The sequence below is a fragment of the Haliaeetus albicilla genome, chromosome 1, assembly GCF_947461875.1.
Source record: "Haliaeetus albicilla chromosome 1, bHalAlb1.1, whole genome shotgun sequence".
NCBI classification, from domain to species: domain Eukaryota; kingdom Metazoa; phylum Chordata; class Aves; order Accipitriformes; family Accipitridae; genus Haliaeetus; species Haliaeetus albicilla.
In genome coordinates this window covers 58,840,181-58,857,284 of record NC_091483.1, presented here as the reverse complement: position 1 = coordinate 58,857,284, position 17,104 = coordinate 58,840,181, and the positions used below count along the sequence as shown (strand labels likewise).

Sequence of the window (17,104 nt, the reverse complement as noted above, 5' to 3'; positions counted from 1 at the left end):
TCAGTAGGAATCCCAATTCCTATTTTTATCTGTTCTTTCTTTTTCTATCTTGAAACTAATATAATTGCAAATTTGGAAGGACGATTATTTATGGAGGCACTGAAAAATCTAAGTGCTATTAGGTGCCTTTGAAGAAGGCCACTTACCATACAAGCAGCCTGAACAGCTTCCGATACGTTGCCTGCATTTGGTTCACACCAAAAAACATGGCACTCAAAATGCTGGTTTCCTGTATCCATAATGAAGGCGAACGTGTGAACATCCTTGCCTACTCCCATGAAGGAAAGGAACCGCACACGACATTCCACCATGATCTCCTCTTCATTCTGGTTATGAATCAAATGATTGATCGTTACTATGGGATATTCTGTGGAACTTTACTTTCAATTCTAAGTTGATCAAATGGGGGAGGACACCGATACAGTGTTGTGGAATTCCTCTTGATCTGTCTGCATCTACCCAGTGTGCTCAGGCCTGGGCTGGATCTCCCCTTCTAGGCTATCACCAGAAGACCAAGGCTTTGAGCGTGAGCACTGAGCATGCTGTGCATTTTAAAAACTGCTTGTTTTGTGAAGAAACAGAACAACGTGGCTATCATGACTCCAGGACGTGCTCCCCTATCACTGGTATGTTATAGAGATGTTGGTTAGTACTTCATCAACAGACACATATAAAAGGCATTCTTTGAAAGTTTCATTGTATTAATCTCTATGGAAAATGGTCTACAAAAGGACAGTGATGTGCAACACAGATTTTAATATTACTCTTGGCTTCCATACCAAGAATAAGGTAAATACAGTTTAGAATTTACGATTGTTACTTAGGTCTTAACCTACAGCATTTTAGGCTCAAAATTCCTAGAAAGGATAACACTGCGTTTGTTTTAAGTATCTAATGAATACTTGTAATAATTTATTTCTGAGAACATGCTTGGAATGGTGAATAAATCTGAAGCTAATACAAGCAGTAAGAGCCTCTACAGATTCTGGAAAGAAAGAAAATGCAAAATAAGCAAATGAATTCTAGTGTAAATTAACTCTTTCTACTAGTGTTTCTGTATTCCTGGTTTTCAACACTCGTGTTATATTAAATGCGTTTTAAACAAGACAGTCTGCCTTACTCTTTCATTGATGACTGTGACAGTAGCATCAGCAACATTCATGGTAACTGGCATCCAGTCTTCTTTGCTAGAGGAAGCCATTAGACTTTCAATGGCACTGTTCAGAGTATCCATTCCTAGAAGAGAAGAAAATGCAATAATGAAAAATAAATACATAAGTAAACAATAACAAAATTTTTATTTTCACATAGTAGTAGAGAAAACAGATTGTTTTGGACTCCTTATTAAAGTTAATTTGACGATGGAAGGAAGGGTTGTGAAGTTGGTTTTCTTTATCTGCAAAAACAAAACAGGTGCCTGCAGCTTAGAAAAAACAGGATGGCATCTTGTTTAGCTGCTGCACCATTTCAGTTCTCGAGTGCCCTTCTCATCAGTAGCAGAGCTCATATTCAGAGCAAGCAGTAGGAAGAAACTCTGCCTTCTTGGCAGCTCCCCAAATACTCTGGTTGCAAAACTCACGTTCAGATGAGGCCCTGAATATTAGATGTCTTCATGCTTGACCCATATGACCGAAGTATAAGAGTTGCTACCCTTTGAAAATCATGCATTTACACTTGGCTAGCCAGAGTCCGGCCTTTAGAGTTTATGCAAGGTACTTTGGAAGTCACTTAAGTGTTACATACCCACAGGTTTAGCTACAGGTAGCATGCCCAGGTACTGGACGTGGAACTTCTGTACCAGTTCTGTCTTTGGTGTTGGGAAATCTACTGCATGGGAACAAAAATCAATTTCTGTTAATCAGCATTCACAGCAGGGAAAACCACTTCTATTTCATCAATAACATAAACCAGTTTACCCAGTAATTGTACTCTGAAGGTATAGCATCAATTAAAGTTTTACTCCTGACAAGAACAGTGTTCAATAATTTCTAAAGGAATTAGGGATAACTTTGCATCACCTAATTCTTGATCTACACTAAGAATAAGGTCACGTTATATTGCTGGCATATTAAAAGCATGAAAAAAAAAGATGAATGTGTCTCTGAGACATATAGACCTAAGTGTCACTGCATAACTATGTAAAATCTGGAATCTGTTTTTAGTACCATCCTTGTTAGTATGTTAAACACAGTCTACGAGTAATCAATACTACTGTCTGAGCAGACAATTACACAAGTTGACGTATGGATTAGGAGTAAGATATTCAGTATAAACTAGTGGATCTACAAGCATATAATTTCCTGTAAAACTAACACAAAGTATGTTTGTTCTCCTGGAATACTTCCAAAATAGCAACTATCAGGCTATGACTAATAAAGGCATGCAAAGGCAACTTTCTTCTACCATGCAGCAGAGTGTGCAAAAGACCCTTAAGTTGGATGACAACCCACTTGCACCCCTTGCCTTGGAAGCTGCTAAAATAGATGCTGAAACCTAGGAGGAGTCCTCCTACAGCTCCTCTGAATCCAAGTGATTAACTGGAATATATTCAGTTTTTAAGGAAGATTTGGCCAATTTGTGCAGTCTCAAGTCAGGAGGTGTTGTGATTTGTAAAGGACAATACTTGCAAGTAGCCACAAGTAAGTAAGACTGCATTTGCAACATTTGTATTTCAAAACAAAAGAGGAAATGTACAAGTTGACATAACTGAGCAGGACTCCATTACTGTCAACACAACCAATAAAAATGTTTAATGTAATACAATAACAGGTTACAGTCAGATACAGTAATTAAAAGACAAGATTACACTCCTGACCTCTCCACCTAACATACTCCATTTTTGGTTAAAAGCAGGATCAGAAATGAAACATATCTAAAATAGGACCATCCCAAGGATACTAGCTGTACACACAGTACCTTGCAGAGGAACATCAAGGGTGACATTTGTCCTCTCTTGCAATGAGCTGCAAGCCATAGCTTTAGCATTCTTCCGTTCGGCCATAATCTGAAGACAACAGTGATAATACAGCATTTTTTTTGAAAATACAGTAGAGTACCAACTACAAGTATAAATATACTCCTATTACAACCCTAGTTTCTGAAATCTGAAATAACTCAGAAGCTACATAACTAAACAGGTTATTCTTTTTAAACAGCAACTTTAATTTTCCTCCAGTTTATTCATCATTCCTTAACTATATAAAGAACTTAAGTGGTATCCAAGCCTAGATGAAAGAGAGATGGAGGAGGAAAAAAAAATCTAGCCATTTTTATCAACAGCAAAATCGCAGTGAGGACTAATGTAACAAGAAATATAAATATTTAACACACAGAGAAGAGTGTTCAATATTCATGTTCCTCTCCGATCTAACTTCTGCTGTGTATAATTTTTTTCCTCCACTTCTATGTTTCTTCTGGAATTAAAAATCCCATGCAAAATAAAACCTGTTCTTCCCCCAAAATGTGTAATATTAGCAAAAGGCGGAAAAAAACCCAACCAAACCACTTCAAAATAACCACTTTGGATGATTATTCCCTACAAATATATGACTGAGGAGGGAAGCTAATAGAGGTTTTCCAAAGCTCATACATGAAGCACTGCTATCCGCTTCTTTATGCCATGACTGTTAATTGTAATTAAGCTATAAAGATAACTGGTGTTCCAGCAGATGACACTTGGCCTGAAGATGCTTCTAGCAAATTTCTCCCCCCTGCCCCCCCTCCCTTTTTTTTAAGGTTTTATATTTTGAAAGTATTTTCTGTTACAGTGACACGTGACAATATTCCCCCCTGCAGATGAAAAACAATACACACTAGCTTAGGAAGAAGCCCTGACTCAGCAAAGAGGTCCAGTGTGTCAGTTAGCACATGCCAAGTGCTTCCCGCCATCAGGATTACATCTATTGCTGAATTACAAAGGAACTTGCTCTATTTAACAACACTGTCCTGTTTTATTCTGTGTTACTATTAGCTATGGTTTTAAATGCTTAGTTGCTCTCATCCAAAATTAATGCCAGGAGTTTCATGTCATAGTTACGTATGTGATAGCTCTACTCCCTTTCCCATACGCCTGTGTATAGCTACCATGGCATTTACTTGATGTTGACCTTACTGGATAAAAGCAGCTGTGGTAGGCCCTTTGTAGCATGTTTTTCCCTGCTAGACTTGCCAGAACCATCTGTGAGAAGCGAGAGCTGGAGGGGAAAGAGGAGGGACATAACGGCGCCAGGCTTCTCCAGTCAGTCACTGCTGCAGTCCCCGGTGTTAAACCTCACCAAGCGCAGCCTGCAGCTCCCTGGCCAACCTGAGCAGCTCCCTGAGCCCTGCCACCTGCATTTCCTCAGGCACAGACCTGCCAGGCTTTGCACAGTTGCTGGGCTACCTTCTGCCTCTGCCTCAGGAAAAACTGCTGCCCAGAAGGTTACAGTAATGCACACTGTGTAAACGCTCATGTTGTTTGCAGGAAACATCACAAGGTGAGTAGCCATGTCCGCAGTGTTGCAAAAATGAAAAATTTTTAGACTGTACAACTGGCTACAGAGGGGCATTTGACATCACTGATTCCATTCACTAATGTGAAGACAAAAATGTAAAAAGCAAATGGACAGGCATACAGTAAATCAGCAGAATTTTAAAACCCGAAGGTTTCCTAACTAGCTTTTCTAGAAAAGAGCTGTGACTCACGAGGAGGGACAAGTTACACAGGGATAACTGATAAGGTTATTCATCCCCACAGCCCACTTTCCCTGTGGTGCAAACTGACATGTTTTAAGGAAAACCAAAATGAGCAGCATAATATTTTTTAAAAGGGGAATGTAGCCTCAAATCCACCACAACTCAATAAAAGAATAAAAAAGTTTCAAGTAGATTGAAATGCTTCATAGAGAGGCAGTTAATCAGATTTGCCTGCTCTAAAGGATGTGCTGCCTTGCTACTGCTGCATGAAATGACTGCAGAGAAGACACTCATGAACTGATCATGCAAGAAAACCAAAATTAATAACCAGGGAATAGTGGCAAATCTGTAAGGCGAAATGACTGAAAAGAACAGTCCTCTCCAGTATTACGGACAATACTACCACAAGCAGGAACTAAGATCCTTTAGTATTTGTAACTAGAGTAGCTTAAACCCCCTCTTCTCCCTGGTGTTTTTTTTTTTTTAAGTCAGCACAGTAATGCTAGCAACTATTTATTTTCCTGTCTGTCCTGCAGGATAATACCATTGAATAATACCATTCAAACAAGGTCTGATTTATTTACGGAGTTTAACATCACCATCTATTATTAATTGAAGCTGTGTGTTCTTTTTCCATTTTGAACCTGCAGCTTCTTTATTATTCAAGAAAACCTTCAGTCTCTATACACCCTTGTCAAATCAAAAGCAGTATCATCCTCCCCAGTTTGGATGCTCACCCTCCCTTTACTCCCATCTATTCACACCCTTTCCTTTCCAAATTCTCTACACCATTTGTCGTTGCCAGTGACATAAACCAAACTAACATTGTGTACAATTGCTGATTGTACGTATTAGGCTCAAGGACCTCTAAACAGATGAATGCAGCTGACTTTAAATCCACTTGCCTTCGAGCAGATTTCGTGTAAACTTGTGGCGATGGCTTTTGCGGGTGTGTCACATCGAAACACATGACATTTCAGAATTCTTGTGTCTTTGTCTCTTGCCACATAAGCAAAGTCTCTGTGTAAACAAAGTAAATTGACACATTAGAAACAAGCAAAACGAATTAAGGCGTTAGAATCCGTAGTATTTCCAAACCAGCAAGTCCTACTTCAGTTTAACAGGTGTATGTCTTGGCTGTCAAAGAATAAAACACATGCCTTAGACAAAGCAGATGTACAAATGTAATACACTGCATACCGATGAAACACATATCTAAAGTTTGGTGCTTAATCTATATAATTAAAGAACTCATTACAGTTTTCTAACCCTGGCAACTTACTGAACTTACAACCTGTAATTCCAACTGCAATTGTAAATACATGGGAAAATTTACTCAAAATATTTTATGGAAGATGAAGTGGGGAGAGAATTACAAATTAAGACAAAACACATGCAGCTCTTAAATGCTAAAAAATCTGAGAAACAGCATACAAGATTCTAGTTAGAGAAAAAAATCGTATTTCAAAGGACTGTATAAAGTGTTTAAAATATGCAGATAGTAATTACAGATCTGGTTGCATAAGGGAGATGTGAACCTGCTGAGCTTTGCTCACACTAATTGGCCTAAATTTCTGACCTTATTTTTAAAAAGTTAAATAAAGCTGCCCTAAAAAAGAGATTTTTTGCACTGCACGGGCTAGTCACTGCAGCATAGTATAGCTTTCTAGCACGGGTGATGGAAGTACCAGGATTACATTTATTTGTTCTCAGGCTGTTTAAGATTTGGAGCTCTTCTGAAAAAGTCAGAAAGAAGCCTGGCTTTGCCTGGTTGTCATCCTTGCTATACCAGACTCTCTGCTCCCTGGTCTTGCACCTCTGCTTTCTCATGTCTTCTGAGCAACCACAGCCCAGTCCTACTTTGTGACCCTCCTGCTATCTCCAGATTTCTTTTGGACTTTGCATCTCTAGCAGAGATATGCTGAGTAGCTAACTAGAATTAGACCAGACAAGCAAAGCTGGAGCTCCCAAAAGCTTCTTATGCCTGAAGTCTCTTTTCGGTGCCTTTCCTCTTTACATGTAAATAATTACCAGTAAAGATTCTAACTGGTGAAGGGATAGGAGGGATATTCCTAAACCACGTTTTATATACAGGAATACTTCAGTTCATACTAAAGTCTATAAATATCCCAAGCAGGGTTTAATGTAGCATGGATTGCCAATTTCTTTATTCATTGTAGATGCCCAGTGAATTGAAGAATTTTGTACTGAAGTTATCCAGGGAGAACCAGAGACTGTGGCAGATAGATAACTGGACTTCCAGCTCTATACGAGATATGAACATTGTCCTGCAGTTAAGTACCTTACCTTTACCTAATTCAGCAGCACTTAATTTTGTCCTTAATGAGCCTTTGCAATTGAAGGGGCAGTTGCCCACAGTGTGGGCTGCTCAGCAACAGGCACAGGTTATTCCTCTGTTTAACCACTTTGCAACCTGAAGCCTGATGAATAATACTTTAAAAAAACCCCACAAAACTATCGGGACTTGAGATTTGGAAACAATTCCACATGACAGAACTGTGCAGAAACACAGTGAAGCTGGAGGCACCTCTCCATCTCACTGCATCCCAACATACGATGGCACGCATCAGGGCACAGCAAAGACAGGAGGCAACGGGGCAGCACGTGGAGCACATTGCCATCTGAAACCTTCCTGCATGGGGAACGCAGCCCATGGGCTGCATCGGAGGTCGCCAGCTGCAGCACTGCCCTGCCAGCATGTGCGATGCAGGCACCCTGAGGAGGGACAGTGTTTCACCCAATTGCTCGAGACTTGCAGGAAAAATCATGAAGCAATAATCCAGGAAGGTGCTGTCTATTACAGAAGATGCCCTGAGGTTTCCTAGCTCCCGCCCGACCCCCAAGCACCTTGGCCACAATCTACAACAGCCTTTTGGCATGTTGTTCCCTTTTGCTGCACTGCAAGTTCAGGGAGATGCTGAGCTCCAGCTGGAATCTTGCTCCTGGATAAAACCTGATACTTTTTGGCTCATCTGTACATGTGCCAAGCCTTCCTTTAGAATGGTTTCCTCGTAGCTTAATGTCTCAAAAGCAAACTGAAGACTCCTAGCTGGACTCTAGTAATAAGGCTAAGAGAAGGGGGTATGGCTCAGCTATGGCCTACGAAAAATTAGCAGCTATGGGGAAAAAAATTAAACCACATAAAAAACCTTTGAGATTTTTGCCTTTTGAAGTAAGCTTTCAACATTACTGATGCTCCTGAAAGATCTGCAGAGCAGGTATTTGGAAATGCTCAGTCTCACAGAAGTCCCACATACAATAATATCCTGAGCTCTGAAGAGACCCTGCCTGCTTTGAGAGCTGCAAGTGAGGAACTTCCAGACGTCCTAAGCATTTGGGATTTTTGTTTTCTATGTGTTTGGCTTTAGCTGCCATCTTCTAAATTCCCTAAGTTTCAGACCTCACATTTCTGAGTCCAAATACCTTCCCTTACAAATATTTTAACTACAATGTGAAAACACTGTTCACTTAACAGACACGCATCTGCTATCTTAACTTCATTAAGATTTCCCCTCCTTTACATGCAGGAAAAACTTGCAGGCAGTGACCATCACTGCAGGGTTGCAAAGACACTTAAACAAGCAGACTGCTGTGGACACCTTACTATTTAGATCAAGGTCTATTCTTTCAGAGTGCAGACATAACAGCTGAAACCTGTGTTTGCATTAACTTAAAATAACATTGAAAGCCATCTATGTGACCATTACATGGCTATTTATTACCATTTAGAAGCATTTACCTCAAATCAATACTATTCCTTCGAGGACTTGTAAACAAATGATTTATGCATTTCTTTATAAGATGATCCTAGGAAGAGCATCCTCTGTTGTTTTGCCAAGTTGCTTGCACTGCACAGAAGCCTGACTGAATAAACAGAAATCTGCACAGCCCCAGGAGCACTATACAATACCAGGACTTCTAATAAGGCCACCACCTTCAAGGAGTTACACAAACACAGAAGATAATTCACCCCTTCTGTCAGCCATACAGCTGTTACAACCTTCTTTTACTGTTAATAAAAACTAAGATGGAGCAAAGCCACCAAAGCAAGTCGTCAGGGCTTGGAGGACATAACATGTTGCCAGCAAAACCCATTTGTAACAGCCCAAGAAATTGTGGTCCAACCTTTGATCAGTAGCTCTGGCAATGCCCTGGCACACTATGACTGCCCTAATAAACTACTGTGCTTTGCTGTAGGAGACCATATCAGGCAGGGCATCTCCACTGCCCTGCCAAGTCCCTGATGCATGGACTACCCCTGAGGCCACATTAAGTCTCACGCTGCAGAATTTATCTAAGACCCAAGCTCAACTGCAAGGATTTTCAGCCTTAAGGGAATCTGTAAGATAATACTATATGTGTTCAGTCAGCATATTATCTCCTAGTGGAGGTAGGACTCAAAGGACCACAGAGATAAAAATGAGCCAACCAATTAAAACTGTGTTAAACTAAGGACTGAATTCTGTCAGGATCAAAGATTTTGGTCATAAAGGAACACAACTCACAATTAAGTGGGAAACACCTTAGATGAGAGTATTTTCAACAGCATTTTAAAGGCAGAGAGGTGGACTGGGGGCAGCCTGCTGAGCTCGTTCCTCTCACAAGCATAAATTTACTTTTCTGAACAAAGGAGATCAATATGGAGGGCAGCACTGACATTAACAAGCTTGTGTGCTTTTTGATAAGAACATTTCTCTGTTCCTGGAAGGCTAATGACAGCCAAATGAATGAGGTATCACCCTGAGCCTGGCTCAGTAAACTCTCTGAATGGTAAGACCTGTGGTAAGGGCAGGGAGAAGGGGTCTGATGAGTGTTATGGACGCAGTATCTGTAGTGGGACACTCCAGGTGACAAGGGGGCTCACCCGCCACTTCAGTCCTGCCACAGGAGTGCCTGCAACCCTGTTGTCCCTGCAAGAGGAGGATGGCAACAGTCCTGGTAAGACAGGCCTGCTCTGCACTTGCCCACTAAGATACTGTCCACTAAGATGTTATTTTTTGGTTAAAATGCAATGTGTTGACTTTCTGATGGAGCTGGTAGCAACCCTACATGTAGGCCACTAACACTCTCCTCCATGGACTGCTGCAGGCCTTTTTTTTAAAAGGTTTGGGTTGGAAGGGACCTTTAAAGGTCATTTAGTCCAACTCCCCTGCAATAAGCAGGGACATCTTCAAGTAGATCAGGTTGCTCAGAGCCCCAGCCAACCTGACCTTGAACGTTTCCAGCGATGGGGCATCTACCACCTCTCTGGGCAACCTGTTCCAGTGTTTAACCACCTTCATCGTAAAAAATGTCTTCCTTTTACCTAGTCTAAATCTACCCTCCTTTAGTTTAAAACCATTACCCTTTGTCCTATCACAACAGGCTCTACTAAAAAGCCTGTCCCCATCTTCCTTATAAGCCCCCTTTAAGTACTGAAAGGCTGCAATAAGGTCTCCCCAGAGCCTTCTCTTCTCCAGACTAAAGAACCACAGTTCTCTCAGCCTTTCTTCATAGGAGAGGTGCTCCCTCCCTCTGATCATTTTTGTGGCCCTCCTCTGGACCTGCTCCAACAGGTCCATGTCTTTCCCTGTGCTGAGGACCCCCGAGCTGAACACAGTACTCCAGGTGGGGTCTCACCAGAGCAGAGTAGAGGGGCAGAATCACCTCCCTCGACCTGCTGGCCACGCTCCTCTTATGCAGCCCAGGATACGGTTGGCTTTCTGGGCTGCAAGCACACATCGCCGGCTCACGTCCAGCTTTTTATCCACCAGTACCCTACTTCTCTGCAGGGCTGCTCTCAATCTCTTCATCCCCCAGCTGGTACTGATACTGGGTGTTCTTCTTGAAGAAACACTAACGCCTCTACTGTTGGCAGCGAGTCTCCTGTGTGTGGCCTGGAAAGCCCCCGAGGCTGCGAGAAATGTCTTGTCTTTGTCCTGTCAAATTCTACTCACGCAGAGTCACCTTGAAGAAGTGCCAGAAACGCCACTTCCCACCTGCGGGGGTGTTGGTGGGTGCCAGGATGGCGCTGCCAGGGGCACCCGGCCCTCGCCTCAGCTCAGTAAGTGCTGCCTCAGTACTGGAGTGGTGCACAGAAACGCTTCCGTCAAGCCTCTCCGGCAGTTGGTCCTGCAGCTTCTGTAAACATTTCTGCTTGTAATGGTATGCATTCATAAACAAGGCGGTATAGCACAATTACAGGAGAAATTGAAACCCCAGCTAGTACATCAGTTTCAACTACTGAAAACTAATAAAACCCTTGCAGTGGCGTTTCAGACTCAAACACCAGTGTTTCACTTTAAGTACCTGAACAGCTTGAAGAAAGTAAATTGGCTAATTACATGCGCTGATTGTGAATATGCATAAACCTTTAGATGACCAGGGCCTGCATCTGTAAATCTGCTGAGACAGAGGAGGAAATCCAAGTTCTTCAAAACCTGTGGTACTGCACCAAGCGCAACCCTGCCAGCACCACCTCTTTTCAAATCATCAATCAAAATTAGCACACAAACCACACTTCTCCCTTCTGACAGAGCGCAAACAATACTACTGTTTTCATTAATTCATGAAGTCACCTAGATGCCCATGCACTCGCGCAAGCAGTCCTACACAAAGCCCAGTAGCCGGGACCTGGAGATGGTGGTACAGGCTGGTGGCAGTCGGCTCCTCCAACACCAGCGGGAGCCTTGCAGCCTTGCTTTGGGCATTTCTAGGCATTGGGAAAGCCAAGCTCTTGGAGAAGAAAAGTATGGCTTTAGGGATTCCAGGGTATCTGCTCCCCGCAGCATCAATTACAACGTAAAACTTGGGAAAAGTTTTGTGTTTCCCTACATAGGACCAGAAGGCAACAGCTTCTTTTTTGTCCAAAGCCTTGAATACCAAATAAGCCAGAAGACTGCTGTCTGGTTCTTCTTTCACTTCTGATCCCTTCTGGGTCGCTTCATCCGTAAACCTTCATTCGACTGCAGCTCACTTGAAGCTTATTAACATTTAAGTGAGATTTATGTGCAACAGGCCCCTTTGATAATGAAGAAGTGCTGAGAAACGTGTTTGCAATAGAAATTTATGGAAAAGGGCAAATGCCTTCTCTTACCATTCCCCTGTCTTTACACCTTGCTGGGAAAACAAGGGGAAAAAGAAAATCAAAAGCCTTTACAAAGCCCATAGCTGGATACAGAGGTAGCATAGGGTTAATAGATCACATCTCATCCAGCTGGAGTCTTCCCTGTCTCAATAGCGTGTGTGTGTACATGAAATCTGTGGGATTTGAACCACAGCTCTTGGTAAAATTCCCTTCTATGTCAGTGGGGAGAGCAGCAAGATGTTTAGTGGGAGAATAATGTATTTCGTTGCAGAAAAAAGCTGTATATTCTTAAAACTTTATAACACAAGCACACTACTTCTGTTGATACAGGATTATAGAGAAGGAGTACTGCATAGTAGGTTGTTTGCTTGTTTTATTTTTTTTAAATAATTTGCACATGTACTACATGATCCAGTACTATCTTTGCAGTTATAGGAACTAGATGTAAATCAGTACTCTGGCAAAAGCTAGAAAACCAGAAAAATTGGTAAGAAAATTATTTTGCTGCACAAGCGGGTAAGACTGGTTCTGCTGAACAGTTAAAAATTCAGTAGAAATGTCTTTATTTTGAAAGAGTACAGGACTAGAGAGAGACTATTTAAAAAGCAATTTGGAGAACTGCAAAGTCAATGTAAGGTGCTAAGTAGAAAGGAATTTCATTTTGGTTTGCTCTTTTACCCTCTTTAATTGGCAAATGTCTGCAGTAATTGACTAAACCTTAGATAGCCATACCTATTTAACACCTGGCTAGGCATTACTTAGCTGCTCAACCTTGGATGAATATAACCACATTAAATGCAATTTATGCTAACGCTGCCCTGTTTGAGTAGCAGTCATAGCCATTTGCCACTATTAGCTAAAGTCCTAGGAGGCATCCCAATTAAGTACAGCCTGAAAGAGCAGCATATCCTCCATTACCTTCTCACTATAAACTTATTTCTTCAAAGGAGTGTAGAATGGCATTAATCCTTTTTTTTTGGTTAAAAAACCCCAACACCCTAGCCCTGAAGTCTGAATTTTTTTTTTTACTCTTATCAATCAAAATTAAATTGCTATTTAAAACAACTATATTAAAACGATACACATGCAGCAAAATGTAAATTGCTTTACGGATTTATGTATTACAAATTGTAACAAGAATTCCTGAACCAGAAAATGATATCCTCTGGGCTCGGCTTAAAATTGATTGAAATTCATCCAGAATAGCCTACAGAAGATGACTGTCGGTTTCTACGTACTGATGTACAGACTTCTGTGACTCCTGCGATGTCACAGAGCACACACCGCCGGGCTGTGGGGAAACCATCTCCTGAGTCTATTACCTTCCGGCTTCACTTTGCTTTCCTGCAAACAGCTGACCGTGATTTGTGCAAGCAGGGGGAAAAAAGGGGAGAGCAGCCACCGGTACAGCTGAGCAGGGTCAGAAGGCACCTGGCGGGAGGCTGCTATTCACCAGTGAGACATGAACATGTGTAAATGAGCAGAGAAGAAAAAGGCAAGTGAGAGGAGACACATGAGGAGAAAAGCGGACAAATGTTAACACCAACAAGACCATGCTCTGATGGGGTTTTTCCATGACACACAAATATTCTAGTATCATAATCGGCAGAGAAGATGAGGTGCAAGAAATCCTGCAGTAATATGTATAACAGAAATTACAGATCTTCTGGATTAACATTTTGCATCTTTTAAAAAGACCCTCTTTCACATAGGAGGGAGGGGACTGATTTAGAGCTGAAATTAATTCTGGGACTCTGTTCAGTTCACTTGTCTTTATTAGGCTCACATCAAGGAGTTTGCAAAGTTAGGGAGAAACACCCAAAAGTATGAAACCAGAACTAGATGAAACAAACAGGATTCACACAAGCTGCAAAATCTGTTTGTGGAAGATTTACTGAGGACCTTTCAACTTCCATTTCACCTACCAGATACCAAACAGACACTGAATAAAACCACTGCTTCCCTTCCACACCCTCCGAAGGAAACCCACAGCTCCATCTCCAGGTGACTATACCAACCACTTTGGAATCAAATCCTGCAGGAGGAAGAAAAATAACTACTCCCACAAGTCTTCTCCTTCCCATTTCTCCAAGACAGTCATGGTGCATTTAAGCACATGTACTCCTCTCTCCTCAGTGATTAGAGTTGGAAGAGATGTGGGAGAGAACGAATTTTCCCTATGCTTCCAACATTTGCTGGCAATCCTGAAAACATACGAAAGCCTTGCAACTTTTCTTCACTCCAAGCGCTCCGTCCCCCAGAGCTCCTGCACCTCTTTGGCTGCTCCCCAGCTACAACCCAGAATGGCAGACTTGGCCACCACTACATTACACTGGTCATTAATTTTTGATGCAAGTAGTTAAGATGGCCTCTCACACAACTTGAAAATGGGTTTCCTTGCAGCAAAACATCAGTTCTGCATTTACTGAATTTCTCCTCAAATAGTCTGGCATTGACACAGCGTATCTTGTTTTTCTAATTCATGCATAAAGTTTGTAGGGCAAATTATCCCCTGCTGAAAGGCTGTTTGCTTCATTCCTTGATAACGTCACTTGCTAACTCTCAAGGAGGAGCTATGGCTACTTTGTGTGATACTCAAAGGCTTTAATCTGGCAGCCCTAAAACACACAGCCCGCTGGTTTTTCTTTGATGTCTTATCATCACCACAGTTCAGCGTGCTTCCAAAATTTGTTAAAACCCTCACAGAGCTGATATGTCTGATACCCAGCTCAGCCCTTCAGAGCCCAGCGCTTCCAAGCCTGAAAGCATTTGCACGACTTTCACTCCGATTTCCTTCCTGCAGCCTGATCCTCACAAAGCTGCAGAAGCCGTTCCCCCAGACACGCTTTCCATGTCTCAACGCTGCCCACTGCCTCCTCTTGGGGGGAGCGGACAGGACTCCAGTCTGCCTTGCCACCGCTGCCTCCCTCGCCAGAAATATGACTCTGAGATGTTACAAGCCACTTCCCTTTCTCCTACTACCAAGGGCTATATTCCACCTCTCCAAAGGGCCACAGATTTACACAGATGGAGTCATGTCAAAGCGCAACTCAGTATCTAAGCTGTCCAGATCCATGAGCTGTGTTAACATAGTGACAGCAGTACAGATTGTACAGCTAAGATTTATGTTCCATGGTGGTCCTCCTTCCCAACCCCACCTCACGTTCATAAGGCTGAAGTACTGCTGTCAGGGCAAGGAGGACAGTCTATCACTCATGCCGTGGTCACTACCAAGACTGCCCTGGAGACTCTGTGCTCTTGTAGCACTGGCAGGGCACTGGGGAGAGGGTCCCAGGGACACAGGCCGCCTCTGCCGGAGCATGCAGGACCCCGCACCACGTGCCAGCAGCATGAGGGGGTCCCAGCCACCAGTGCACCACGTTCAGCTGGTGCTTGGGGGCAGATAGGGCCTACTGCTGCTCACCAACTGCTAGCCAGATGCAGCAAGTCAAAAAGTCAAGCAGCAGGTTAGACCTCAGCTTGTTTTGTAAATGAACTCAAAGGAAGACAGAAATTCAGGAGCAGATCCTACGAAAATCACTGACCGCTGACTTTACTGCCACAGATTTTTCATGGTGATTTTTTTGTTTGTTTGTTTAATTGCTTCACAGCATTTATGAGATATGCACAAGCAAGGGGCTGCTTTCATATCCTGCGATGCACAGCTTTCAACACAAAGGGACACAAATGAGGTAGGCTATCAAGGCTATTGCAGTTGCTGCTTCTCCTTTGTAGCATTGCAAAGTGGTGGTTTAACTCCTCAGGATGGCTAGTCTAGCATTTCTGATGAATGCTGAACTTCCTTTAAGTAAATGAATGTGTGGTTATGCCTGTGAACCTCTGAACAGCCTCTTTGCAGCAGATTCTGTATATTTGGTTTTGACAAATAAGTATTTAGCTATTTTTGACAATGCTTCTATCTTCCAGATCTAATTGGAAGACGTGGGCCTTTGTTTATAAGGAATATTTAAAGATTTAATAAAGAGATACATCAAGTTGAGATGCTCAAAGCACTACTACAGCTTTAACTGAAGAAGACAGCAGACTACACTAGAACAGTTAATCTCTCCAGTGTGATTTATTTTATAAGCAATGCTTACTAGTTCTCCTTTGTTCTTTATTATTCAGGCAGAGAACACAGCAATCGTGCACAGACACTACCCAGAAATCTGCTTGCAGCACACTTTTGCCAATGTTAGTCTGGGAGGATCATCACTTCCCACATGCATGAAATCTACATTAGATTGCAAAGCCATAATCAAGAAAGTTCAAACATTTCCCTAGGCCAACACTGACTAAAGAATTGATTAAAAACCAGTCAAGCCTGGAAACCGTTCTCATTATATTCCACAAAGCAAGCACGAGGAACAGTCGGCATCTCTAAACCACATTCCTTCTACCCAGTCCTACTTTCAAGTCCTTGCAATTTAGAAGAACAAACAAACCCCAAATCTCATCTAAGGGATGCAGTTCTATCAGTAAGAGCCTTTGGAGTGGCTGCAGCCCTTGTGCTGCAAAGCACCTGACTACAATGCCTTACTGTCTGCGCTCCCATGAAATGGGAAGCATTGTAGAGAATCCCAAACGATCCCTTTGTACATCCAAACAAATCAAACATACTGGGGACAACTTTTCTTCTAACTCAAAAGACAAGCGACCAACCCAGCTAGATCCAAAACAAATACCAAAAATAGGAAATAAACATTGACATTTCCACGTCTTGCTAAACCCAGCTCTTAAATCCCCTGCTCTTAGTATCACGGGTTTTTAATTTTTTAAATAAAAGGTGGGATTTTAATAGAACTTTCTTGCATTTCAAATTGCAGAGAACAACATAATCTAAATTTTAAATTCAAACACCAGAAGCAAACATCAAAACCCACTGCATCACATGATTTTAAACTGTTCTAGTACTACAGGGTTTGGGACCTGGAAAAAAACAAACCAAGAGGCAATATCAACTTGACAATACTGTTAAAAGCTGACAGAGAGATACGAATTTACTCACTGAAGATTAGCTTCTGTTCATTGATACAAGCAAACTGATATGACATTGTTTGGTGCATGCCGGAAGGATAAACACGAAAATGGAAAAACAAAAATCATTTACCTCTCTCTGAATCCACGGAAGCATGAAGAAACAGAAAGAGCAAGTTAGAAAGCACTCACGCAGACAGAGCTCCAGCATACGATGAGACAAGGTAGTTGAAAGAACTGCTGTATGTTTAATGTTCGCTGTTTGTTTGTAGCACAGTGTATATAAGCATACTGCCACTATTTCCTTTCGACTCTTATTTTAGTTGAATCCTGTTGCTCTGAAGTTTGTATTTTTGGAAACACGCA

At 42.0% G+C, this 17,104-nt stretch overlaps 1 protein-coding gene across 1 annotated transcript in view; it reads right to left on the bottom strand.

Annotated features, from left to right (window-relative positions):
- The window catches only part of APBB2 (amyloid beta precursor protein binding family B member 2), a 198,340-nt gene that overhangs the window by 4,611 nt on the left and 176,625 nt on the right, over nucleotides 1–17,104 (bottom strand). The window contains exons 12-16 of the mRNA XM_069791231.1: nucleotides 5,580–5,694; nucleotides 2,917–3,004; nucleotides 1,744–1,827; nucleotides 1,121–1,236; nucleotides 147–326 (exon numbers count right to left, since the gene is read on the bottom strand). Coding sequence (XP_069647332.1) covers nucleotides 147–326; nucleotides 1,121–1,236; nucleotides 1,744–1,827; nucleotides 2,917–3,004; nucleotides 5,580–5,694 — 583 coding nt within the window. The remainder of the gene's footprint in view (nucleotides 1–146; nucleotides 327–1,120; nucleotides 1,237–1,743; nucleotides 1,828–2,916; nucleotides 3,005–5,579; nucleotides 5,695–17,104) is intronic.